The following is a 27,994-nucleotide window of genomic DNA, read 5'->3' on the forward strand; positions in this document are numbered from 1 at the left end:
GTTTCATCATATTATTTTCATTTAAAGGCTCTCTTTATTCTTCAAAAACTGATGAGATAGTTGTATTTTATTCACAGGAGAGGCAAAGTAAACTACCTAATGCAAATTTTATTGAGTTTTTGGGACGATATCCCTTCGCGCCTACATTTTTCAAATTTGCTGCCTTTATCTACTGACAAGATCTGCTTGACCAAGTATAAATGACACACGATTTTCGAACAATTCAAACGTAGTGTTGCTAGCCCGCGATTTTTCAAATTTGCCGCCTTTTTCTACTGACAAGACCTTGCTTGACCAAGATTAGGTATATGGGAATTAATAGATCCGATGGACTATTCAATCATAGGTAAGTATTATATATTCTTTGATCATAGTCGAGTCATTTTTCGAAGGTCCAATAAGGTTACATAATATGCAAACAAACCATAACGCTGTAATAAACCTTCTTATATATTTTGACACTTGTATTAGACTTTGAATAGAGATATAATATCTATGACTTTTTCAGACTTTGGCAACAATGTGGCAAGAGTGACGTTTGTAAATTTTTGGAATATTTGGCAGAAAAATGTAATATTTTTGTTTAAATTATTGTGTTTTATGAAAAAAACAATATGTTTAAATTATAGTGTTTTATGAAAAACACCGTCCGAGTAAGATATTTAGAGAAGTTTCGTTCGAAATTAGATTAAGTAAGTCTTTATGTTAATAATAATAATAGTAGCCGTAATAATCACTCATATTTTAAAGAGACCCAACCTTTTAACCGCCAGCAATTTTTGATCGAGCGTGCTCGTGTCGCCACCGACAGTAATTATACCACGCAGAGTAAGGTTGGCATAGTTACGGGAGTTATAAATGTGCTGTAAAAACCATATCAGATATTTGTCTTATTTATCAGACTATGGCGAAATGAGCTGGATATGTAATGTTTTATATATCAGACTCTGGCGGTTAAAAGGTTAAACGGGAATCCCGTATCATCTCAACTTCGCAATTTTTGTATTGACAAAAGCCAAACACGCATTTCCTTTTGCATGTCGAGCTTTACAATAAAGCCGGCCAAGTACGAGTCGGACTCGCGCACGAAGGGTTTCTGTCCCACCCAAAAAAACGAAAAAAAAAACACATTAATTGTATGGGAGCCCCACTTGAATATAACAAAAATACATCAAATTAAGTATGTGAAAATTTCAACTGCCTCGGTTCATGAGATACAGCCTGGGACAGACAGCCGGACAGACAGACAGCGGAGTGTTAGTAATAGGATCCCGTTTTTAACTTTTGGGTACGGACTACGGAACCCTAAAAAGGCCTTGCGTGAGCTTTCTGATGCCGAGACCATAATACCAAGAAATGCATGCAGAATAAACAATGAGCCATCCTTTGATTTGAATGATTGCTTTGAAGATGAATATAAATAAGATAATTCACGCAAATCTGTCTGCAATTAAGAATGATTAAGGCACGGGAAAGCTTTTAGGGCTCCGTTATAAGAAAATAATATCTACAGCAGTCCACAGAAACATCACTATCAATGATAGATTAAAATCGCTTATGGTAAGATCTAGTGTGGTACGCGGAAGAGGAACATCTGAGTAGGAGGAATTGTTTTATCACTTATCAGTCTCATTTCCAATACGAAATTAACAGTAAATATTTATGTTAACAGTAGAAATAATTTTGTCAAAGGATAATCTTAAGATATAGGATTAATCTTAAGAGGATAAGGAGGTTATAATCTTCTTCTTGACTCGCCTGATTTTGTTCAAAAGGTATATTCAAATGTGCATAATATGAAGTAGGCTCCAGTTTAGCTGTTCGGACTTTTAGCCCAGAGATACTTAGCCTTATTAGAATTAAGCTTTTGTCAAATGACATGGATTGGTTGTTGCTAATGTTGATGGGAAATCAATCATAGTGACTAGATATCTTGTTGATCCAATGCTTAATTCTTGTTAACTATACAGTCAATCTGCCTATAAAAATGCCTGGAATGAATCACTTTGTCCTACGTCCAGGTATTCTAAGGATAAAGAATACTGTCCTTTTGACGTTAAGAAACCTGTTGTGAAGATGGAGTCATTAAGTTCTGATACAGGTTTCTTTGTAGGGTTATTAAAGCTTACTTTGAATATTTTATTGATACTGAAATAAAACATAAAAGGCTCTACGCTATCGCAATCATAAGATTGCAAGTTTTTTAATGGACGTTGGTTAAAAGGTTAAAATTAACCTGCATAGTCTATTCACCAACTTAAATGATACAACCTGAAATCTATTTAGAAAAAAAATAAAAAAGTTTTTAAAAATGGCTACTCCCTACAAAAAAAAATAAAAAAAGTTTTCAAAAATGGCTACTCACCGCAACCGCGCAAAGTGTCACAAATCGTAGCATGGTCGGTTCACTGGTCTCACGCGAGTCACAGAAAGGATTGAGGATCCACCTGTGCGCATCTCGTATATACCGCGCGCAGCCTCCGGTGACGTCAGCGCGCCGGTATACGGCGTGGCCGGTTGGAAATAAAACGCGCGGTTTTTCTGGTGTGCCATCATCATCATCATCATCCTCATCTCAGCCATAAGACGTCCACTGCTGAACATAGGCCTCGCCTCCCCCTTCTGGTGTGCGATTTTTGGGAACTTAGGGCCCCCCCACATCTAGCGTCTTTCGAGCGTCGGCGTCTACAACTCTATGGCCGCTGCTCGACGCAACGTCGACGCAACTGCGCAGCGACGTCATTTTCCATAGCGCTGACAAGACGCCGACGCTCGAAAGACGCTAGATGTGGGGGAGGCCTAACTGTCGTGGCGAACTTTCTATTTGTACAAACATGCGACTTAATCATTTAAAATAGAAGTAATAACATTTTTTTATATATGCTTCATTACAAGTTACCCTTTACTCTGCAGCAAATTTGTTTTTTAAGACAATCCTATCTTCCTTATTAAATTCGTTATTTCAATGAACATTAGCAATTAATATGTATAAAACTAAATACAAAGCACGATAGACGGTGCCAACATTATGATCCTCATGGAAACGGCTCCGTTTTCAAGCAACATTGTCATTTCTTAGAAATAATAAATTACACGCCTACAACCTACAACGCCACTTAATATATTATATGTAGATACATATAATTATATGTAGTATTTTTAGGCATGGGACTGCGCAGTGGCATTAAAGTGTTTTGTCATCTTATGAGCGAGCGTTTTTCTTAAAAGTCTAACCGCCGTCTCTTCGCTGTACCCCTCAAACCAGTTCTGCGCATCTTTACACTTGACCTTAGTTCGCAGTACATTGACAATCGTTCTAAAGGCTCTTGTTGTGTTATTTGTACAAAGCGGCAGTGGACGCGACATTTTTAATTTGCTACTGTTTTACGTAGTAAAAACGGTGTTACAACATAAATCGTCTGATATAGACGAAAAGACCTATGATGATGACATAATAATAATTATTATGTCATCATCATAGATCTTGATTAATTATTTTAATCAATTTACTTCTTAGGTAGCAGCGGGTAATTTTCAATCATCATCATCATCTTCATTTCAGCCTATATACGTCCCACTGCTGAGCACAGGCCTCCTCTCATGCGCGAGAGGGCTTGGGCTATAGTCCCCACGCTAGCCCAATGCGGATTGGGGACTTCACATACAGCTATGAATTTCTTCGCAGATGTATGCAGGTTTCCTCACGATGTTTTCCTTCACCGAAAAGCTAGTGGTAAATATCAAATGATATTTTGTACATGAGTTCCGAAAAACTCATTGGTACGAGCCAGGATTTGAACCCGCGACCTCCGGATTGAAAGTCAGACGTCATATCCACTCGGCCACCACTGCTTAATTTTCAATAGGTGTATTTAAATCACGACTAGGTTTTATTTCGAAATTACACTTAAATATTCGAGAATTTTAAATTAAGTACCTATTTAGTTTGAATAAGTTTAAGCTTTATTTATATTCTAAGAACTAGGTGTTCTGACAAATATCTGCGTATTATTTATTTTATTATTTTTATTAGCTACGCAGTTTTGGATTTGCGTATAACATTTTTTTTCCTTTGTGACGTACGCTGGGCCGAATGAAAAATATGGAAGATTTCAAACTCCAAAACAAAGTCATTTCTTCTGTAATTCAGTAGGCAAAATATGAGCCTGACCTGACCACACGAATGATTCTTCTCGCTTTTTCAGCGGCTTAGCTTCGCCATTAAACATCGAGTCACCAGTACGAAATAGATTTTCTTCAACCAGTAACGTCACGTTTGACACTAACAAATCATATTCATAACAATTATAATAAGTAAGTAATCCTCCAGTGTAGATTGCAGAATGCAGATGCGTGGTGACATGCTGCATTACGTATTTGGTATAGTTCGGCTTTAAAGCATTTAAGATTTGTAGTATCCATTATTTAATGGGTTGTACATATTTAATTTGCTATCCGAATGTAATATTTCAAGTAAATCCAATTAAACATCCTTATTGAGATATAAGTAATACCTTTCCCGTGATGCGTAGGTACTCCTACATTTTCCTTCAAAGTACCAACAACCTAACAATTAACCGATTCTCGTTATTCATTCGCGGCATCTTTTTACTAAAGTTTTTACAACATTTCTGCATATTTATTAAAATACTTGTCATTATTCGTGTTTAAAAATTTTAACGAGACAACATTTTACCGATTAACTTTTAATTCTAGGCTTCCTAATTTAGACTTCCCGGTGAGTTGCACAGAATGCGCGACACAATGATTGCTATAAAAACACTAGGTATTGTATTTTGTTGTAATAATTGGAAGCCTTATTTGTCAAAGCAAGCGAGGTATGTTTTGAAGAACATAATCCGTAATAGTTAAGTCGTCATACGATTCGTTGGAGAGTTTTAAAATAACATAAAGTCTATTTTTTTATTCGGTATATTGAAATGACATTTCATAATATGAACATAAAATAACATTCCATAGTATGAAGTGTCATTTAGGTCTACGGAAAGAAAAAATAGATTTTAGAAGAAGTAGTAGTACCTAAACACTTTATTGCAAAAAACAAGTACATAACACGGAGAGAATACACTACATGTGTACAAAGGCGAATCTCTTCCAGCTAACCTTTAAGTAACTGAGAGATACGAGTACATATGAAATGGTAGTCAAACTGTACATGACATATGTTGATGTAGGACCTCAAAATTAAATTTCTAGTGTCAATCACGGAGATATTTTTGATGATTATCATTTATTTCACTTCTTTAGAATTTATATTGTGATCAATGATCATCAGTTAGTTTTACTTGATATAAATATAAAAAATAACCGAAGTATGACAACAATCTGGTAATCATAAAAAAAAACAATTATTTAAGAAATAAAATCACAAAGAGTGTCTTAAAAATAAGGTAAACATAAGAGGGTGTATAATTTTATGACTTTGTATAACACATAAGCAACCATCTTCTCATGAGTCACGCGTGTGCTTATTGAATATTACACCATGTTTATTTTAGCGTTACGATATGTGGCCTTTAAATAAATCGGAAAAGGACTGAGATTCGCGGAAATGATGCTAAGTAGCTCTAACAAATAAAATAAAAAATGGTATTTCGGGCGCTGAACGAACTAGCATACCTATATCACATATTTATTGATAAAACGGGGTTAGACCTAAAACTGTCGTATAATGAGCATCAATATAAAAATTCGTACAGATACGTAATTTAAATTAAAAACCTAAATATTACGTACGATTAACATTAAAAAACTAGTTACATATTTACATAATTTTGGAGTGCAAAACTTTTACAATTAGACAGTGCCTCAATAATAAATAGGTGGATGAGAATAAAGAAGATACATATAAAGAAATAAATAAATGTAGACCTTAATTAAAAGCATACTTAAAAACACGAAAAAGAAAGAAAGAAAGAGAATAAAGTAGCCACACGTCTACGAACATAAAATACTAAATAGTGTTGAGAAGCACTTTGGTGGCAAGTAATTGCTTCATGGGCGAAAATACAATTGTTTTTATTAGTCCCACAACATGGCGGTATGTCTTGGTTGTCTTGCAAGAAATCCCGATTTCAGGAACTACAGACATACTGCCTCTCTGGGGAAATCATATGATGTAACGGTATAAGTTACTTACATAATTCTATAAAGACTAATTTCATGAAAGTAAAGTTTATTGCATAAAACATCCTTGACCTTCATGACAAAGTTAGAAGTATTATTTGGGTGTGATTTTCAGAGAACTATGTGAGCACATCGATAGGTTAGAATTATTGAAAGAGAATTCGAATGAATTTTAACTCTTTGTATGTACGTATTTCCCATTGTAGTATGTAGTGAAAATTGTTTAATTAAGACCGAAATTTAAGTAATAGAAGAGACCATTACATAAAGACACACATTAGATTATTAGTCGGCTCCACGACAGTCAAACCTTCAAGAAAGAACGTACTTACTCCCCGGTGTACATTATTTGGGACCGCTATGGTGTTGTAGATGTCCATGGGCGACTCGACTCAATTCATCTGCTCGTTTCCCTCCTAAAGGTGACAGTCCATTTCCAACCGCAGCAGCACTACTGTTCATTTTACTATGGAAATTGACAGTATCAGCGACGCATTCAGTACCAGTACTGCAGCTGCGGTTAGAAATGGAATGTTACCCTAACTCTACTAGGTAATATTATAAAATGCAAAAATAAATACTTATGTGTGTCTGACACCTATTCACGCTTATGAAATTTAGTACGGAGATAGTTTGAGGCCCGAGGAAGGCAATCATCATCATACCACGAAAACGTAGACGCGGTCGCGCTCGTATCATATAAATTATGATGGTACCTACGAGCAAATAGTCCATCGACGTCATGGAACCTTCTAGTCACACATATCAGGAAGATAAAATAGTAACAATCTAACAATATTAATTGTCTATTCGGTGGCATCAATCAAGTAAACGCCTATTAATGTGTCATGTCAGGTCGTGTTCTAATGTAAACTATTAGTTATGGTGAGCTTGAAGGGTCTGTTTAAAATTAGTTTTTACGTAATTTGGCATATCCGCATCTAAAAAAGAAGTTAACATCTTGAATTGTTTTTAACACCTGGTTGGTTTCAATAAGTACAGTCGCCATCAGATATATCGGAGCAGCCAAGATGCTCACAAATATCTGAACACGCCTCTATTGTCAAGGCGCTAGAGTGCTTGTTCAGATATTGTGAACACCTTGGCCGCTCTGATATATCTGATGGCGACTGTAAAACAAATATTTGTTATGTGGATTGGTGTAGGTAAGCAATATTAAACATATATTGGGATCAGAAACAAGTACAGATCTTATTTAGATGACAACTTTAGGTCGATACATTATAATATAAGATTACGTATAGGAAAAACACACTATCCATTAAGACTTGAAATAAATTGGAATAAAAAATAAAAACCACATCCGTCATATTCCCCATACTTTTAAATTGAAAGAAGCGTATGTCTGGATAAAGTTCTACGTCAAAACGTCACTTACTAAAAGCGTAAAAAACGTAAGCCATTTTAGTCATGCTAATAGTATGCCATGCTTTGTGGCTTACGATACCGATCACTGATACCGTGCTAGATTAAAGTTCTCACCGCTTGAAAACCATGCTCAGGCGCACCAGTGGTTGTAATGTTGTACTACTTTGATACTGTTAATGTTGTATTACTTACAGAAACACTGGAATACTGGGAATACAGTATAACAGCAGTATAACGGTAGCTGGCATACTTGCATAACAATTTCTTCCATATGCCATCAATTGCAAAAATTGGAGACGTGAATTTTTTTGTTGTCATGAATGTACAAAGGGAATTACTTCCCCCCTTAGATCCAACAACTTCAAGTTTCTGACATGAACCATAAATTGCCATGTGTAACTAGCCGTAAGCCCTATCTATAAATATAAAACATTTAAGTAGTAAAAAGCCTTTATTATGAAATTGAATTAGTTTTTATTCATACTTCAATAATTATAAATATCAAAGTAAAACATCTAAAAACAACGCCATCTCTGGGCCGCGGGGGGAATTAAGATCATAACAAGCTACGTATTGCTCATCGAACCATTATTAATGTTCAAGTAGTTGCGTGAGAAATTACATAGATGGCTCTGGGGTATGATGAAATCATAGTCAATCAAAAATAAACCTTAAGTGTGAGATACAAGGACTACACGAATAAACGTGTCGTTTTAGACCATTAGATCTGAAGTATCAAATGCCCGACAATGAGCGAGTCCGAGGTATTTTATCAAACAAAATTAAGTCTTAAGTAAAAAGGCGTAAGGATTACATCTGAAAATTATAATCTGGATTTATAGGTAATTCATTGATGAATAGGTATAATTCTAAGAATCAGATGTCGCCGTTAGGGAGTCCGACTTACGAAGGAGCGCAGGTGTGCTCATAACTCGGACATAATTCTTGGAGAAAATGTCGGGGTTAAGCAGGTGCGACACAGGTGCTATGTCCGTATTAGCGTGTCCGAGATAGGGAAAAATCATATAAAAGGGCTGAGAGGAGCGGTCACAAGTTTAGTTTATCTTCAGCATCCGGACCGACACCTGACTTTGGTTTTCATAAAGTGCGTCAAAATTACTGGTGAGTGGAAAAACTCTGTTCATTTTTCTAAGTGTTTGGCTTTATCGAGGAAAAGACTATGTCTTTGTCTCATAGAGTTAATATTTGGAATTCGTATCTTTGTTTGGCGTTGTGGAGACAATTTTATGTTTCCATAATGTTTAAGCTTGGGTATTGTCGAACGGAGTGTTTTCACTTTGCTATTAATTTTTAATAGGAGTTTTGTAACGAAGGTTTAGAGTCTAGTGGATACTCTGGTTATCTGTCCTTGGCTTTCGAGGATGAATGTTTTCGGAAGGCTAGAGTTAGAAGATGTGTTATTGTTCGGACAGTGCGGGGTCAATACTTCGTAACGTTGGAATTTAATGCATCTGTACTGAGTATTTCACTATCATTTTGGGCCTTTTTGACATAGTAATCATTTAGATTCAGTTTAGTTGTTTGCTTTAAATATAATGTCTATTATATGGCATTATTATTGAATAATTAAGGTTAATTGTTTCAAAATTGTACCTGAAAACTCCTAGACTATTTTTATATATTTCGAAACCAAATCAGTGTCTAGACAGACAGTTTGTCTAGCCTTTCATCTGTTATCCTAACGGTGACAAACGACAGATGGAAGGAGGTTTTTTCCTATTTACCAAGATGAGGGTTGTCTTGGGGCTTATCTTTTTACCTACATAGAAAGCCAAATATCTCTCCCTCCTTGGTCTACCGATGTCCAGCTGTAGCTAGTAAAATGGGAGATTTCACGTGCGAATCATCTGGAGTAATTCGGGCCCATTTGAAACCTACAGTATTCGGGGACCTCGTATATTAAATATGTTTATTTATACCATTCTTAGACACAATAGGGTCGTCCTACCCGAGTAGCCACCCGGTCTTTGTACCAAATGCCTCGGGGGGGGGCAATAACTCGAGCCTATAGGTTGAAATTCTCAGTATCGCTCGCTGAATGATTACAGCTTCTCGTAGGGACTACACTTGCGTATATTCCAAAGTACCAGGTCAATGGTAAGAATGAACTGTGCTTTGGTTATACTAGATTAGGGACAGTGGTTAGAGTTAGGGTAGAATCACACACTCATTTGTTGTTTTTTTAGGGTTCTTTTTAGTTCTAGTCTATAAAATTGATATGGTTGATATAATAATAATATATTTATCTTTAAGGGTTTAAAAATATGGTTTCTTTATCCTAAAATATGCGTGTTTAAAAGGTGAAGGTTCTACTGTCTAAATCTTCCTATTTTCTAATTTATATGGGGATCATTAACGGTTTTATAACATTTCTATTTTATATTTCTGGTTTTCTGGTGTGGGGACGAGGTACTGAGTGGTTCAATCAGGTTTTCATGATCAATACTTAAATATCAAGCTGGGTTTAGGAGTACAGGCTGGTCTGAGATGGACGGATCGAAGATTAGTTCTGTTTTAGGGACCCCTTTGGCAAGACAAGAGTAGTTCAATGGGAAAAGTTGAGTGAAAATGCTCATCTTGATATTTCAGTTTCAATAAATATAATAATTAGCAAATAAGCTCGGTACTTTGTTTATACATCTAGAGAACTAGGAATTCTGACTATATTATCAGTTCTGGGGAATGGGACTAAGGGATTAGTATCCCTAGCTTTTGAATATAAAAAAAGATAAGTAATTTTGATGACTGATGGATACTTTGGCACTTCTTTCCATCGTCATCTAGGTGCGCATAAGTTCCGGAGTGCTGGTCAAAGCCCGTCTGGCTAGAGGTAGGGTAGGTGATCCGATTGATATTGTTATCGGACTAAGAGCTCCCAGACCTGTATCGAAATATGGAGGCAGTATGTGTGAGTAAATCACACGTCGTTTAGAAGATGATAGTTAAATATAATTATCCTTAAAATGCTAGGGAGTAAATGAGCTTACCTCAGGAGTGCTGCCTCTATAGTACCCCGGGAGCTTAATAGGCGTAGCAGGATTTTACCAAAAACATTTTTAAATTCATATTATATTCATACCATTCGAATATTTAACAAAAACAATAATATCTTGCCTTGAAATTTGTTCAATATACTGTGTCTGAGACTCAATTAAAATACCCTTCAGATTATTCTTTAATATCATAATAAAACATATCTTCAGTACCATAATTATCTTCTTACAATCTAGGTAAAGTAAAATAAAATTGGAGTCCAAAATATAGTTGTTACTCATTAAAGAATCTAGGGTATCTCGGTTCACTTCAGAGGGGTCCTAACTACTAGACTAGACGATCACGTGGCCAATTATTAGTGTAATTAGGGAATTATGTATTTATATATTTATTTATATAGGTTGAGAGGTGGAGAGTGACATTTTGGTGCCGTGACCATGGGATCTAAAGTATACCTTTCTTAGGGTACATTTTGGATACCAAGGTATCTAAAATAAATAATAGAAAGTAGCCTTTCGGGCTACATTTTTTTGCAAGTGAAAGCGGGGTGGGTACGCTATTTTTGGATTCTTAAGAAAAATATTTGCTTTGCCTTGTAACTAAAAAGACAAAAATTTACTTCATTATTTAATAATTAAGGCCTTAAATACATTTCTTCAGTTTTCAGTCTTGGTTCAGGGTAGTGTTCTTAGAGATACTGCTGTCTAGAAGGTGCCTTTCTTTCAACATTCAGTCATGGTCAGGGACTTTTAGGAACATTCTTCATTTTCTAACTGCTAGTGTATCTTGTATCTGAGAAATAAAAAGAACATACATTAGTTGAATAAGAATTGACTTATTTTAAGCATAAATAGGAAATTTACTTGTAGGTTAACATTTAAGATAAGATAAGGCAGGATAGCTTATACCTAAGTCATATCATGTAAGAGTATTTTAGTTTAAATAATGAGGGGGTGAAACTTATTACATTAGCCACAAGTAGGAAGTGTAATAGACTGATGATGAGCGGTGGGGAAGAAAACACTTCAAAATTACAGTGGTCTAAAGGAATGGGGGTGAAACCCAACTTTCTTATAAGTAGCAACGCAAATGTGACACTACATTTGATAGCTAGTGCTTAGTTTACAACAGTTAGGATGGAATTAAACGGGGGTGAACATTCATATAAAATGTTCCCAGTTTCTTATCGTTAGGCGAATTGGTTTTCACTTTCACTAGGTATGCATAGTATTTCATAAATGCTTGCCTTTCATAACATAGTACCTAGTAGGTAACAGATCATTGTTTCATTGATACGAATAAATCAAATAAAAAATAAAATCATTTTGTTGAGTGCATCTCATCATTTCAAGCCAGGGGCTGACCGGATTGATCTGACATATCAGGACTATGTATAGATAGTAGTTAAGATAGGTTATGATAACAGTAACAGAAGCTCATACATTACTGTAGGATAAGAAGTGTGGGTAGGTGTGCCACCATGAGTGCACATCTACATAATCTTCAGTATGGAACCCTAAGTCACAACATTTATCAAGTATGGAGCTGAAATATGTAGTTTACTGTTTATAGTTATTGCTAATATCAACTAGAGCCAAGCCTCTTAGACATTATCACAGCTGCTCAAATAATTTCATGAAAATCGATTAAGATATTTAACACGCTAAGCAGCGCGCATACAAAATCATTAGTAGTATGGATACATAATATTATCATAGGTGACTTAGAATTATAGTACTGCTCTTGATTGTAGTCGAATTAGTATACAGTTGGTTTAAGCTAGCATATATAGTACCTACACATAGATAAGAATAACGCAGGGATCATTTTTTCTGTCTGTCGAGCAGCCATTGTTTCAGCAAAATTCTTGAAATACCGCCATCAAGCAGGAGTCTTCAAAGTACCTGTAGTAGTAGGACCCATGGTCGTCTGAAATAAAATAGACAAGTATTACAAAATTCAGAGAATAGAGTACAATAAGTAGCTTTAGATTTTCTTTTCCTTAGAGTCAGTTTCAGTCGGGCAATATATCAAAATGTTTCTTAAAAGCATCCATTCGCGGGGGTGCGTTATTATTTTCAATACAAAATAAAAATATACTTAAACACATCCAATGGAAGTATTTGGATTTATAATGTAAAAGTAGGCAGTACTGAAGTCTTCCTAAATCAAAAAAAAGTTTGAGAATCTTTGTCTTACAGGACATATTTCCATAAGCTAGGTCTTAAATAAGCTAGATTAAGTTTACTTAAGTTAAAATAATTAGAATAGGATATGCAAAGCTAAAGAGGGGTTTCATCTCTCCACTCTTCCAAGGGGAACTCTCCATTCAGGTTTTTCAAATATTTGTGTCAGCCATAAGTCATGAGGTTTTTATGTTTATAATAAGTTTTGTAAAGAAATAAAATACCTGTCATGTCACTGGAGACAGTCTGTAGATGTAGGTTGTAGGCAGGTAAATTATCACTTCATGGCGATGCCAATTCTCCGGGAAACCTGGAATTGGATATGTGAAAAAGTTAGTTAAAGTAGGGTTTATTTAAGAAAACCTATTTATAAGTTTCATTAAAAGTGTTTATTATTTACTGCAGGTAGGGTCTTCATAGTCAAGATAAGAAAATAAATCAATTAATTTATTTTTGAGAGCGCTTAAAATTTTCCTAAGTTTGTTTTTCTAGGTACATACATATGTTTACAGTTGCTTTCTAGTAGCATGAGCAGTAGTAGTAGCATGAGTGTTATACTTACTTACTTGGAGATTGTTAAAAGACTTGAAAGAGCCCATGAAGGTAATAAACATTGGGAATTTGCACCGCTGTACTTGAAGTTTCACTGGCAGCTACTGGCAACCATTTTTATTTGCTGAAAATTAAAACATATACTGTAAGATTTATTGCAGTAAAAAGAATAATTATGATAGGACTAGGTTTGGGCCCTCATATTTTGCATAATTTACCGAACAACTGCGGAATCCTTTTCAAAAGAAAATACATATTTAGTAACAAATTTTCTTTAACACACTAGAAGTCCTATTTATTTTTAGCTGTCTTTATCAAATAATTATGGTTTTTATAATATATTGCACTTCCAAATTCAGGAAACTTGTAGTTTAGGAAAGATTCAGTCTTTTCCAATTGGAATTTTAGAACGACAATATTTATTAAATTCCATTTACTGTAAGATTGAACCAGAGAGTAGATGTCTAATAGTAGAAATGTCATACGTTTTACAGTTGTTTGGATTCATCAAAAATAGCAAAGGAGTCTCCGAAGCGTAATTTCAGTTTCTTTTCAGTGATGATTTGTGCATATAGTTCTTAGAATTTTATTGTCAGTTTGCTGGAAAATCCAAGATGGTTTGTAAATCTTAGTATAAAATAGAAAGAGTGTAGTGAAAGGCTATTACTACATTACATAGATAGCATAAAACCAAAACCAACATGTCATTTTTATACATTGATCTTAACTTTGGTCACATTCAGTTTTCAAAAAGAAATGTGTTTGTTGCTGAACACAGAGTAGAAATAAGACGCCACAATACATTAGACATTGATAGAAAGGTCAATTTAAAATCAATTACTTTCAGTTACCTGATATTCTAGTAAATTTAATAGCTTTTAACTCTTTTAGCTGTTAAATAAAGGAACAAGTATAAAACCTTACCTTGTTTTGAGGAAGTTTCCTTATTTAAGTCATTTCGTGCACATTATCGACAGCGAGACTCATTTACACATCCTTGTACTAGACAGATTGTACACTGGATCATAGTTAAAAGCACTAGGTTCACCCATCATTTGACGAAAAAAGTACAAGTTTCCAGGGGGAACATTAGCCATGTAATGTTTCTGAATTTCCACATCATTTGTTTTCTACAGATTCTGCGATGCGTTATAATATTATGAAATTCATAGGAACACTCTCAGAGGCAATCTTTGCTTTATATTTCAAATTTGGTCCGTCTGGGTAATTTTATTGTCTCAATCGTCCACGAAACAACGTCACATCGTAAACAGAGTTTGGTTCTCAACGTTTCCTGGATGTATTGGTATTTGAATAGTATTACAATAGTAACTGAGGTAACTTTGAATAATATATAACATCACAAACAATAAATTATGAAGAAAATAATGTCGTTACTGAACAAGAAGAAAATACAACAGCAGGTTGACAGCCTGACAGAGGCGAGAGTTGCCATAGACAAATCACTTAAGCAGCGTTCCGATTCAGTCTAGAATAACTTGTGATTTGAAGCTATTAAATTGATAATTAAATTGTTATCAATTAGATGATATAAATGTGTTTATATCATCTAATTGATATGACGTACAAATTATGTACTTGAATAATAAAGTATTTCCTTTTTCAAATCTAATTACTTACGCCATCTATTGGAAACTTACAAACAAACAATACCCGACCAAATTGCGTGAGTTGTGTTTTGTATGTTGCCGGGAATATTAAAGCGTGTTTTTGATTTCGTCGCATTATACTCCCAAGCGCACACGCACCGTGTTGCCAGGGATATTAAAGCGTGTTTTTGATTTCACATTATATTCACGGGCGCACGCGCACCTTTAGAAAAATATATTATCTATGCAAAAAGGCGAGTCTACACTCTCGATTTCATGCGGCTTTGGAAAATGTAGGCGCGACGAGTTGTCGTCCCATAGAAAGTTTGAATTTCGCGCCTTTTCTGCTGACTAACGTCTTTGACTGCCTATAGCTTCAATTTTGACAGTTCATACGATTACTTATTCTGTGGCTCAGTCAGTGTTTTATTTAACTTGCTAAATAAACAGAGCGCGTTTTTACGGATAAATTATTGTTTTGTGAGAAAGTGTAATGTTATTTAATTGAAATTACGTTAAAATGAGTATAATTTATGATCATTGCTGTGCGCGAGTGACAAGATTTACTAGATTTAGTGAGTTTTGTGATTTTATTTGACTTTCAAAGTGATGAAACTTGAGCAAGTGATTACAACTACTTGGAAATCTGTGGCATTGCTGAAAATAACAACAAAGACGTGCTACAGCTGGCTAACGCGTTCAAGCAACTGCTGGACCACGCAATCTGGAGATATTCAAGAATATAGGAAGAAGAAACCTTATCGGACTGGAATCCATCAACCTGCGTTTCGGCATGTACTTGACTTGAATCACGGTTTCCCTGTGCGACAGTAAACACGACGAATGATGTGTGGTTGCTTCAATAAAGGCTTGAGATATAGGCGGAGAAGAAGAAAGCAAGGTGTACTTTGGATAATCGCTGACACAACGCTGTATAACTATAATGGAAGTTTATAAAACATTCAAAGAACTCGTCCTCTTTGCAAGTATTTTTGAAATCAAATGGTGATTGATTGCACGGGTCAAGAACGAAGACAAAGGATCTTCTAGGTGCAGGTGATACAGGACAATTTCTCATGGAACTTCAGGAAACTCAGTATGTATTCTTTTATTTTCTTATTTGTCTGCTTTGGTCTAAAAGTATATTACCTACCTAACCCTTATTTTATAACTAAGAACAGCTGTAAAAATAAATACAAGGGTAATTAAATAAATGTAATTATATTAGGAACACATAGGTATTTAACTATTTAGTGTACCTAGACGTCTAAAATAGTATTACGGTTCGAATTTCTTTTAAATAAGTTGATGTGTCAAACACATTACACATTTTAAAGTGTAAATAGAGATCTTAGCTAGGTACATGATCTGTAACACCATATTGTAACATCCCCATACTGTACCAATGCAAATAAATAATATCTGATTCTGATTCTTATAATTGTAATTAAGTGAAGTGAGAACCTGAAATAACTACATTCAAATTAAGTAAGTTCAAGTGGGTGTGTTACAGTGTGTGTGTGTGTGTGTTGTGACACTTCAGAAAGTTTTGACTACTTTAGTCACATTCGAATTGCTTGCTGACAACTGGATAATTTTGACAAGATGTGGACAAGATGGAGGCAAGTAGGATCTTGTAGCCGGTCTCCTAGCAGCTAGTATGATCAAGTAACTACAATCCCTGGATTTTCTGTTGAAAAACGCCCTGATAAGGACTGCATAGAATTTCAAGACACAGTTTTAGAGATGGAGATGCCGACCAAGAAGACATATGTAGACGTGTGACTTCAAAAGTATTGTAATATTTTTTTATTTTCTTTGCTAATAAACAATCAAAACTTTATACTTTTCAAACTCTTAAGGTTTTGTTGTATTCTCCTAAGGGGTACTCAAAATCAGGCGAGTAACTGAGGGTATGTTTTGTGTAAAAACTGTTGTAGTTTTCAAAACCCTCTTATTTTATTTATTTATAGTCTTATTTCAGAGTTCATTTTTTTTATATACTGTATCTACAGTTTTCCTTAATCTACATTCTACGGTAACCGCTTCTGTGTGCCTTTGGGCAAAGGCCTCCCCCAATCTTCTCATTATCAACTAAGTCCTTCTAGCCATCGGACCATCTTTTTATGCCCTCTAGGATGCCAGAGTGTTCTAATAGTATGTCCAGCCCACTATTTGGCTATTTCAAAACCCTCTTAAACATGAATGAATACTTGATTTTTATTTTTTTTTAACATTAAAATTGTAAAGTTGTGTGTGCATATTTATGTGTACATTGAGAGCAATGTCAATGTGACATGTCAATGACCTTTAGGGAAAAATGCATTATAAAACAAATCGTTATTTGAGTAAATTTAGCAGCATATATGGTAGGTTGCTAATATTTATGATTCATCATCATCATCATCATCCAAATTATAAATGGCATATAGTTTTCTTTTTCTCTGTAAGCATGGTTTGAAATATTTTGGCTTTTCATTAGGCTACTCGTATAGAGGCAACGTACAAGTAGAGTCAATATTTATGATTTTAAATTTATGAACCATTGATGATTGATTGTTAGTAGTCTGTATATTTCTGCGTTTGTTTATTGCATAGTACGTTGTCGAAATTGCGTTTTGCACGACATTAATGAGTGAAAGTCGGTAAAGTAAATTACAAAAAGTCATCATGAAATATGAGTGCAGTTCTATTTGTACATGTTAATTGATTTTAATACCTACTTAATTAAAGTACTTTGGAGTATTATAAAAAAAAAAAGGAATCAAATGAAAGAATGAAAGCAGATTTTTTTAGAAGCATATAAAACTAAAAATAATGGGCTAGTCTTGGGTTAGGATAGGTTGAGCGAGTTTTTTTTTTCATATTCATATGAATATGTAATTTTAAATATAAGCTTCTATTTTATTTTTTTTCATTTTGATTACTAATCGGGGCGTTGGCTGTCTGTATTAATCGAGTGAAAGAGCGGTAGAGGAAGGATGAATGGTGAATTGAGTGATTATGGTTATGAGTTTAAGAGGATTGTATGTGAGGGATGTATATAAGATGACGGATACTCAGTGGATGAATGAATATTTTTTAGAAAGAATGGATTGATGCAGATAGACAAAGGCTAGAGCGTAATCAGACTGGATTTGTCGGTATTTGCAGGGGAACAACCAGGGAAAGGGATGGGATACACAACTAGCTACAAAATTATTATCAGTAGGTTAAAATCCATTGGATTCTACCCGTTTAAAGGGGTATTTTTTTGTAGCTATTACTCGACAAGGTATGCGAACTATTTCAAAAACCACACACTCATTTTGGATGAGATATATCTGACACTCGACATATTTTATGGGCTGGGAGCGTCCAGAACGGACGAGGCTCTTACAAGAGATTAATTAAATACGATTATATGTTGTTGTCTTCAATATGAGGCATAATAATTAGTAAATATTTTGTTTTATTTGACTTAATTAAATTATTTTTGGTTCAAACAATCTCTACCGTACCATATTGAGGTACTTACTTGTGTCAATTTTAAGTTTGTTTCCATAAAAAAAAATGTACACACCCAAATAAACTTAAGGTCGGTATATTTTATTCAAGTATGAGACACGCGCCAAGAAAACGTGGCTGAGGGTGATAAAGCAATGAAATTTGGTTTGAATTTTGGCAATGGAATTTGAAAGCTTCGTACTTATAAAAATTAAAGGTCTCTTCGTTTTGCGAGGGGGTTTTTGTTGTCTCAGCAGATGCTATTCTACGGAACTGTACGGTCCCATTCGTGTAGAGGCAAGAGCAATACTCGAGGCGACCGGGTTGAGCTAGCAAGAACGGGTTAACTAGTAGCCTGCCAAACCCACAATTTGGTATTGCTGGTGGAGCGGGGAGACTGGGGAAAAGGCTATCATTGCTCATTGACAGGATTCTGATGAACTTATTTCAGAGCTGAGTCACTAACAGTCATTTAGTAATGGAATACACACTACACGATTAATTGGGGAGGGAAAGCATCGACAAGTCTAGAAATAGATTTAAGTTTCCATAGCTCATTCTTGTGATCCATTATAAAAACTGAAATCTATTGGGGGTGGATGTAACTAGCCGTAAGCCCTATCTATAAATATAAAACATTTAAGTAGTAAAAAGCCTTTATTATGAAATTGAATTAGTTTTTATTCATACTTCAATAATTATAAATATCAAAGTAAAACATCTAAAAACAACGCCATCTCTGGGCCGCGGGGGGAATTAAGATCATAACAAGCTACGTATTGCTCATCGAACCATTATTAATGTTCAAGTAGTTGCGTGAGAAATTACATAGATGGCTCTGGGGTATGATGAAATCATAGTCAATCAAAAATAAACCTTAAGTGTGAGATACAAGGACTACACGAATAAACGTGTCGTTTTAGACCATTAGATCTGAAGTATCAAATGCCCGACAATGAGCGAGTCCGAGGTATTTTATCAAACAAAATTAAGTCTTAAGTAAAAAGGCGTAAGGATTACATCTGAAAATTATAATCTGGATTTATAGGTAATTCATTGATGAATAGGTATAATTCTAAGAATCAGATGTCGCCGTTAGGGAGTCCGACTTACGAAGGAGCGCAGGTGTGCTCATAACTCGGACATAATTCTTGGAGAAAATGTCGGGGTTAAGCAGGTGCGACACAGGTGCTATGTCCGTATTAGCGTGTCCGAGATAGGGAAAAATCATATAAAAGGGCTGAGAGGAGCGGTCACAAGTTTAGTTTATCTTCAGCATCCGGACCGACACCTGACTTTGGTTTTCATAAAGTGCGTCAAAATTACTGGTGAGTGGAAAAACTCTGTTCATTTTTCTAAGTGTTTGGCTTTATCGAGGAAAAGACTATGTCTTTGTCTCATAGAGTTAATATTTGGAATTCGTATCTTTGTTTGGCGTTGTGGAGACAATTTTATGTTTCCATAATGTTTAAGCTTGGGTATTGTCGAACGGAGTGTTTTCACTTTGCTATTAATTTTTAATAGGAGTTTTGTAACGAAGGTTTAGAGTCTAGTGGATACTCTGGTTATCTGTCCTTGGCTTTCGAGGATGAATGTTTTCGGAAGGCTAGAGTTAGAAGATGTGTTATTGTTCGGACAGTGCGGGGTCAATACTTCGTAACGTTGGAATTTAATGCATCTGTACTGAGTATTTCACTATCATTTTGGGCCTTTTTGACATAGTAATCATTTAGATTCAGTTTAGTTGTTTGCTTTAAATATAATGTCTATTATATGGCATTATTATTGAATAATTAAGGTTAATTGTTTCAAAATTGTACCTGAAAACTCCTAGACTATTTTTATATATTTCGAAACCAAATCAGTGTCTAGACAGACAGTTTGTCTAGCCTTTCATCTGTTATCCTAACGGTGACAAACGACAGATGGAAGGAGGTTTTTTCCTATTTACCAAGATGAGGGTTGTCTTGGGGCTTATCTTTTTACCTACATAGAAAGCCAAATATCTCTCCCTCCTTGGTCTACCGATGTCCAGCTGTAGCTAGTAAAATGGGAGATTTCACGTGCGAATCATCTGGAGTAATTCGGGCCCATTTGAAACCTACAGTATTCGGGGACCTCGTATATTAAATATGTTTATTTATACCATTCTTAGACACAATAGGGTCGTCCTACCCGAGTAGCCACCCGGTCTTTGTACCAAATGCCTCGGGGGGGGGCAATAACTCGAGCCTATAGGTTGAAATTCTCAGTATCGCTCGCTGAATGATTACAGCTTCTCGTAGGGACTACACTTGCGTATATTCCAAAGTACCAGGTCAATGGTAAGAATGAACTGTGCTTTGGTTATACTAGATTAGGGACAGTGGTTAGAGTTAGGGTAGAATCACACACTCATTTGTTGTTTTTTTAGGGTTCTTTTTAGTTCTAGTCTATAAAATTGATATGGTTGATATAATAATAATATATTTATCTTTAAGGGTTTAAAAATATGGTTTCTTTATCCTAAAATATGCGTGTTTAAAAGGTGAAGGTTCTACTGTCTAAATCTTCCTATTTTCTAATTTATATGGGGATCATTAACGGTTTTATAACATTTCTATTTTATATTTCTGGTTTTCTGGTGTGGGGACGAGGTACTGAGTGGTTCAATCAGGTTTTCATGATCAATACTTAAATATCAAGCTGGGTTTAGGAGTACAGGCTGGTCTGAGATGGACGGATCGAAGATTAGTTCTGTTTTAGGGACCCCTTTGGCAAGACAAGAGTAGTTCAATGGGAAAAGTTGAGTGAAATAATGCTCATCTTGATATTTCAGTTTCAATAAATATAATAATTAGCAAATAAGCTCGGTACTTTGTTTATACATCTAGAGAACTAGGAATTCTGACTATATTATCAGTTCTGGGGAATGGGACTAAGGGATTAGTATCCCTAGCTTTTGAATATAAAAAAAGATAAGTAATTTTGATGACTGATGGATACTTTGGCACTTCTTTCCATCGTCATCTAGGTGCGCATAAGTTCCGGAGTGCTGGTCAAAGCCCGTCTGGCTAGAGGTAGGGTAGGTGATCCGATTGATATTGTTATCGGACTAAGAGCTCCCAGACCTGTATCGAAATATGGAGGCAGTATGTGTGAGTAAATCACACGTCGTTTAGAAGATGATAGTTAAATATAATTATCCTTAAAATGCTAGGGAGTAAATGAGCTTACCTCAGGAGTGCTGCCTCTATAGTACCCCGGGAGCTTAATAGGCGTAGCAGGATTTTACCAAAAACATTTTTAAATTCATATTATATTCATACCATTCGAATATTTAACAAAAACAATAATATCTTGCCTTGAAATTTGTTCAATATACTGTGTCTGAGACTCAATTAAAATACCCTTCAGATTATTCTTTAATATCATAATAAAACATATCTTCAGTACCATAATTATCTTCTTACAATCTAGGTAAAGTAAAATAAAATTGGAGTCCAAAATATAGTTGTTACTCATTAAAGAATCTAGGGTATCTCGGTTCACTTCAGAGGGGTCCTAACTACTAGACTAGACGATCACGTGGCCAATTATTAGTGTAATTAGGGAATTATGTATTTATATATTTATTTATATAGGTTGAGAGGTGGAGAGTGACACATGTGTATAGTTACCTAATGTAATCTCGAAACATTTCTTGGTCGATGTTTTATTTGCCAAATTTTCATTTGAACGAATGCGTTTTTTCCAGAGCTCACATTCTAACATAACCTATTCCAATGTTTTCTACATCATGCTTCTTTCTAAAGTTTAGAAAAGTTAACGGTTTTTGAGAAAAACGCGTAGAGGTCAAATGAAAATTTGGCAAATGTAACATCAGACAAACATTTTTCGAAGTTGCGATAAGCCGATAAGACCCATGTACCCCTTGCATGTGTCTTATATATGTAACGCAAGTACCTAAATTGCAAATAGTCTTTTAATATTTAAAAATCGCCTGAGGGTTCTTACGTATGCTAACCTGTATAGGTCTCGGTCAAGATCGGTGAACTCCAATAGGTTAATCAAAATCATTATCAATTTATCACATTCCTAGCCGTAAGACGTTTATTGAGAGCTTCGCAGCGCATCTAACGGTTTTCTGTAATCATAGGGTTTTGTTGATGGATGCTTACTGCCTTGCCGGGTTGTTCAGTAAAATATTTTACCAATAAACTTTGCAATCTCCTTGGCTTTTCTATAATTACCAACATAATAAATCCAATACATTTGAGTAATGTTTTTAAAATTTAAGTAGTTATGGTTCTTAAGAATCTTAGAGTCATATTTATATTGGCATGCTCGAGGCGATTGTCAAAGTTAGCAGTGGTAATAATACTTTTGTAACGTAATAAGTTTATGAGAACTATTGTAGATAGATATGGCTTTGGTGAGCATCGCAACGATAGTATCGGGGCATCGTCACGAAAAGTTCAAGGTAGCTGGGACCCAAACGGACATGCTTGCTCATATTTGCATAATTCTATGAGGCATCTTCGTTCATCAATTGTATAGATGGTATAAGTATACGTACTCGTAAGGTATAAGCGGTTCCTTTAGCCATCTTCTAAATTATAATTTAAAACCGATCCTTTAGCCATCTTATACAAATAAGATTGATTCGTCACGTTCAATCAATTAGGGTAGGTTCATTAGTAATAATAGAGTTTTAACCGAAATAGAAAAAATGCCAATGGGCCCGATTCGGATTTTGAAATAGATATCTATTAGACATCACCAAGATACGATAACGATATGTTTAAGATCTAACCTGTCAAATTTGACATTTGCTTGATTCTGGAGATACTCTTGAACGATTTCCACAGGATATTACTTAGAGATCCGATTTACATCTAATAGATATCTTACTCTAACGTAAAAGTGACATTGGTTGCCCGAATCGCGCTGCAAAAGAGAACTAGTAATTGATATCTTAACTATAACTGATCTAGAATGGATCTAGTACGTGTCGTCTCTTGTTCATATCTTGAAGTTCGATTAAGGCAGAATATTTTATTCTCAAAGTGATAAAAATGTAACTGAGGCTGATCAATTTCTGTTTCAGCACTTATGTAGGCAGATACATAGGCACATGATTCAAACTTTGTATGACAAGTGGATTGCAGTTTAGACGAGGTTTTTGTAACTTAAGAGTATTATTAATTAAGATGATGTAGATAAACCTACGAAGGCTTTTAGCAACAATTATGTATTTTTTTTTTTTTTTTTTTAATCAAGTATCAATCTAAAGAAGTTTAGTACTTATAGTTCTTTTTGTAATTGTTGTACGAGTATAGTCCGAACAGGCAAACAAGGTTTTATTTCACCAATATCGAACTTATTTTGGTGACATATTCATTGAACCAAAAATTTCTTTGTCCCATAAACAGAGGTCATTATCGCAGGATTAAAATGATTTGATAGTGCTAATAGACTATGCCAAATAGGTACAATAACAGAAGTTATATTCGTATCAATAAACTTTTATAGGTACTTACGAGTGCAGTTAATTTCAGTTTTCTTGCAAATTAGTTACCCAAAATCTTATTCCACAGCATTAGAGTTGACCATTAAGGTGATAGTCCATTTCCAATTCAACGACAGCTGCACTAAGTACTGTTGCGACGTTACTGTCATTCATTTTACTATGGAAATTGACAATAATAACATCGACGTCTCGGAGCAGTAGTGCAGCTGCGGTCAGAAATGGAATGTTACCTTTAGAGTTGACAATTGGCAGCATGAGCTTGCATTCGATCCATGTGTTGTTAAACTTGTTAAACGATAAAGAACCTTGTTCGACAGCATTAGAGTCCACAATGGGTAGCGGGCAGTCCGTCCGCGCCTCGCACTTCTCCCGACCGCCGGCGCCACCAACGGACGAACAGGACCCCCACATCAGCATCTCCAACAAAATGGTGAAAACCTCTTTTAAAAAACCCACCGTTATTATATAGGTATTTTATTCGGTTTTTAGTATTTTTGAGGCGCTGGTGGCCTAGCGGTATACTATTTGGACTGTACGCGTTACAGCTAGGGTTGCCAGATGGTCGGGATTTGTCGGGATTCTTCCGATTTTAGCATGTGTTCCCGATTCCCGACAAAGTGAAAAGTGTCCCGAAAAACAGCTTCACGTTATAATTGTTATAAAACAATTATTTCAAGTTCCGAACTCGTCGAGCGAGCGAGCGACCCGCGTTGAGCGTAGTGCCAATAAGGTAAAATATCGTTGTTTTATAATACAATTACTTTAATTTGAATGTTTTTTTGCTGACTTAAGTCCCAAAATCCCGATGAATTTATTTTTTCCCCGATAATAGCATCTTTCGATCTGGCAACCCTAAGTTACAGCCCAACGGTTTTTCACGTGCAACGGGTCACAGCTAGAATTATTTTCAATGTATTATGTAATCTTATCTTATCTTAAACCAACTGCCGTTTTCAGGTAGAACGGCTTGTTGAAGATGCTACTCTCACTGGTGGAGCGGCGGTAGCGCCGCCAGTGGCGCGCAAGCCACCACGGCAGGATCTTAAGGAGAAGATACTCACAGAAAAGATGAAGTGTCTGGATGAGACGCACTCGGAGAGGAGCAAGTGAGATAATATTAGACGTTTTTAGGTAGAACGGCTTGTTGAAGACGCTACCCTCGCTGGTGGAGCGACGGTAGCGCCGCCAGTGGCGCGCAAGCCTCCACGGCAGGATCTCAAGGAGAAGATACTCACAGAAATGATGAAGTGTCTGGATGAGACGCACTCGGAGAGGAGCAAGTGAGACAGCAGTATTAGACGTTTTCAGGTAGAACGGCTTGTTGAAGACGCTACCCTCGCTGGTGGAGCGACGGTAGCGCCGCCAGTGGCGCGCAAGCCACCACGGCAGGATCTCAAGGAGAAGATACTCACAGAAATGATGAAGTGTCTGGATGAGACGCACTCGGAGAGGAGCAAGTGAGACAGCAGTATTAGACGTTTTCAGGTAGAACGGCTTGTTGAAGACGCTACCCTCGCTGGTGGAGCGGCGGTAGCGCCGCCAGTGGCGCGCTAGCCACCACGGGAGGATCTCAAGGAGAAGATACTCACAGAAAAGATGAAGTGTCTGGACGAGACGCACTCGGAGAGGAGCAAGTGAGACAGCAGTATTAGACGTTTTCAGGTAGAACGGCTTGTTGAGGACGCTACCCTCGCTGGTGGAGCGGCGGTAGCGCCGCCAGTGGCGCGGAAGCCACCATGGGAGGATCTCAAGGAGAAGATACTTACAGAAAAGATGAAGTGTCTGGACGAGACGCACTCGGAGAGGAGCAAGTGAGATAGCAATATTAGACGTTTTTATGTAGAACGGCATGTTGAAGACGCTACCCTCGCTGGTGGAGCGGCGGTAGCGCCGCCAGTGACGCGCAAGCCCCCACGGGAGGATCTCAAGGAGGAGATACTCACAGAAAAGATGAAGTGTCTGGACGAGACGCACTCGGAGAGGAGCAAGTGGGATAGCAATACTAGACGTTTTTATGTTTGTGAGAAGATACTCACAGAAAAGCATTTATGCAACTGGTTGATATTCGTTAGGGTGGTTTTCCATCTGTGCATTGCGTCTCGCTCTCTCATTAAGCAAAACGTGAAACGCAAATACACATTAGACCAGTATTTGATAGATGGAATACCACCCTTTGGTACCTAGTTTACCCTTAAATTAAAATATTGCGTTATCAGGTGAAAACTAAAAAAGCGCCAAAATGCGTAAACCTCATTGCAAATTTATAAGGACCACTATTATCAAGTCATATCAGGTCAAGAGTGTTGCTGTTAGTTTACGCCATCTATTTCAGCTGTTAAACTACTTACTGTTTTTTTTTCTTATCTCTTCGGCAGTCAATTTAATACCTCTTTGGTTAAATAAACACATGCTGCCATCTAGCGGCGTTTACTTGTATCTTTATGGTTTAGTTTGAGCCGTTCTTAACTACGTTCCTTGTTTACGCTAGAGTTAGAAGATGTCGCTGTAGTTCTTCTATTTAATCATAGATGGCGGCTAAATTAAAAGTTATGACTGTGTTATATTAATACTGGTTGTAAATGATGCTGGTTACAATCAATTAAATAATTATGTATTTTTAATTTATAAAGTAATGGATATATGAAATAATTTATTGACTTTCATATAGGTAATCTTTTAAGACCGTTTATCGCGTTTGTGTAGCTACAGTAGAGTCAATGTTTGTTTTTAATTAAGTAGAAATAAAACAAAATTCCGGGAACTTGAATATTGTTGGCATTTCTTCAACTTGAATAAAGTTTACTGTTATGAAGGCAACGTGGTAAATCATAATATACTTAGTATATTCGATGTAGGAATTTACGATATTTTGCGTGACTTTTAATATTACATTAATTAACTTAATTAATCTCCTTCCAGAATAACAGTAGATGACATCAACTCACTGGTGCGCCGCATAGAGATGCGGTCCTCTAACATGCCGAGTATGGAGCCCGTGTGTCCCGATTACCAGCAGCGCATAATCGACTGCTACAATGAGGGGGAGGCAGGAGGGGATGTGGTGCAATGTTGGAATACCATCGGTTAGTGTTTTTTTTTTAAATATAATATGTGATCTATTGGCAGAGCGTGCTGAGCGTGCGACTTTCAATTCAATCCGGAGGTCGCGTGTTCAAACCCCGGCTCGTGCCAAAGAGTTTTTCGGAACTAATGTACGAAATATCATTTGATATTTACCAGTCGCTTTTCGGTGAAGGAAAACGTCGTGAAGAAACTGGACTATTGGACGGACTACCAATAAGGCCTCCATGGTTTCCCGTCTGGGTTGGAAGATCAGATGGCAGTCATTTTCGTAAATACAAAAACTGGTGCTTACACCAATTCTCGGGATTAATGTCAAGCAGATCTCAGGCTCCCATGAGCCATGGGGGCTGTCCATAAATTAAGCCATCGATTTTTGACCCCCCCCCCCCTATAATCATCCAAAATTCATGCTTCAAATGACCCCATTTCCTCCTACTTCATGCTACCGTCATCCGATGTCCAGACCCCCCCCCCCCTAATTTGAAATGACGTAATTTATGAATAGCCCCATGGCAAAAAATAGCATTAGGTTAAACATACCACTAAGTAAAATTTATCATTGATTTATTTTCTTACTTATCCAAAAATATTCAAAGACTTTGAGCCCAGTTCAAATTTAACAGTATGTTATGGTTTTGAACTGTTTTTTACCTTGAACGCTCCATACAATGCATACTGGCTCCTCTACACGATGGGCCAACGCCGGCCACTCCAAGGGACGCAGCCATGCGGTAGAATGAGATAGCAATATCACTTGCTCCCTCTAACGCATAAATGCGTCCCTTGGAGTGGCCGGCGATGGCCCATCGTGTAGAGGAGCCATAACCTTAAAACTCAAAATTGTATTGATATATACTTGTCCACAGGTGAGTTTTCCCAGTGTGTAGCGGCGGCGGGCGCGGCCCGGTTACAAGCGCAGTCCCAGCTCGCAGCAACAGCGCCACGGCGACACAATCTGCTTTCCGTGCGCGGCTTGTCGCCATAACCAGTCTTCCAGAAGGCCTACCGCGAGC

At 36.4% G+C, this 27,994-nt stretch overlaps 2 protein-coding genes and 1 long non-coding RNA gene across 5 annotated transcripts in view; 1 reads left to right on the plus strand and 2 right to left on the minus strand.

Annotated features, from left to right (window-relative positions):
- The window catches only part of LOC134665765 (RNA-binding protein EWS-like), a 30,537-nt gene extending 28,015 nt beyond the window's left edge, over positions 1–2,522 (minus strand). The window contains exon 1 of the mRNA XM_063522739.1: positions 2,366–2,522. Coding sequence (XP_063378809.1) covers positions 2,366–2,398 — 33 coding nt within the window. The 5' untranslated portion in view covers positions 2,399–2,522. The remainder of the gene's footprint in view (positions 1–2,365) is intronic.
- On the plus strand, positions 616–27,982 carry LOC134665766 (uncharacterized). 2 transcript variants are annotated; one of them, XM_063522740.1, is made up of 5 exons: positions 616–692; positions 24,215–24,327; positions 24,855–25,003; positions 26,817–26,980; positions 27,848–27,982. In XM_063522740.1, exons 2-5 carry the CDS (start codon positions 24,229–24,231, stop codon positions 27,964–27,966), a joined length of 531 nt encoding a protein of 176 aa, XP_063378810.1. In that variant the 5' UTR covers positions 616–692; positions 24,215–24,228; the 3' UTR covers positions 27,967–27,982. The 2 variants fall into 2 exon arrangements, with proteins under 2 accessions (XP_063378810.1, XP_063378811.1); XM_063522741.1 differs by lacking the exon at positions 24,855–25,003 and adding an exon at positions 25,206–25,354.
- LOC134666294 (uncharacterized) lies at positions 11,149–13,844 on the minus strand. 2 transcript variants are annotated; one of them, XR_010098473.1, is made up of 5 exons: positions 13,775–13,844; positions 13,304–13,413; positions 12,962–13,047; positions 12,351–12,480; positions 11,149–11,343 (listed from the first exon to the last, which is right to left on the minus strand). It is a non-coding gene; the product is annotated as an uncharacterized LOC134666294 (long non-coding RNA). The 2 variants fall into 2 exon arrangements; XR_010098472.1 differs by having other exon boundaries at positions 13,300–13,413.
- Positions 27,983–27,994: the final 12 nt, after the last annotated feature.

The sequence above is a fragment of the Cydia fagiglandana genome, chromosome 7 (assembly GCF_963556715.1).
Source record: "Cydia fagiglandana chromosome 7, ilCydFagi1.1, whole genome shotgun sequence".
NCBI classification, from domain to species: domain Eukaryota; kingdom Metazoa; phylum Arthropoda; class Insecta; order Lepidoptera; family Tortricidae; genus Cydia; species Cydia fagiglandana.

Excerpts from the sequence above, each read along its gene's own strand:
- LOC134665766 (XM_063522740.1), top strand. The coding sequence starts at position 24,229 with ATGGGTAGCGGGCAGTCCGTCCGCGCCTCGCACTTCTCCCGACCGCCG. Across the intron at positions 24,328-24,854 it reads TCAGCATCTCCAACAAAATG|GTAGAACGGCTTGTTGAAGA; the intron begins GTGAAAACCTCT and ends TGCCGTTTTCAG. Across the intron at positions 26,981-27,847 it reads GCAATGTTGGAATACCATCG|GTGAGTTTTCCCAGTGTGTA; the intron begins GTTAGTGTTTTT and ends ACTTGTCCACAG.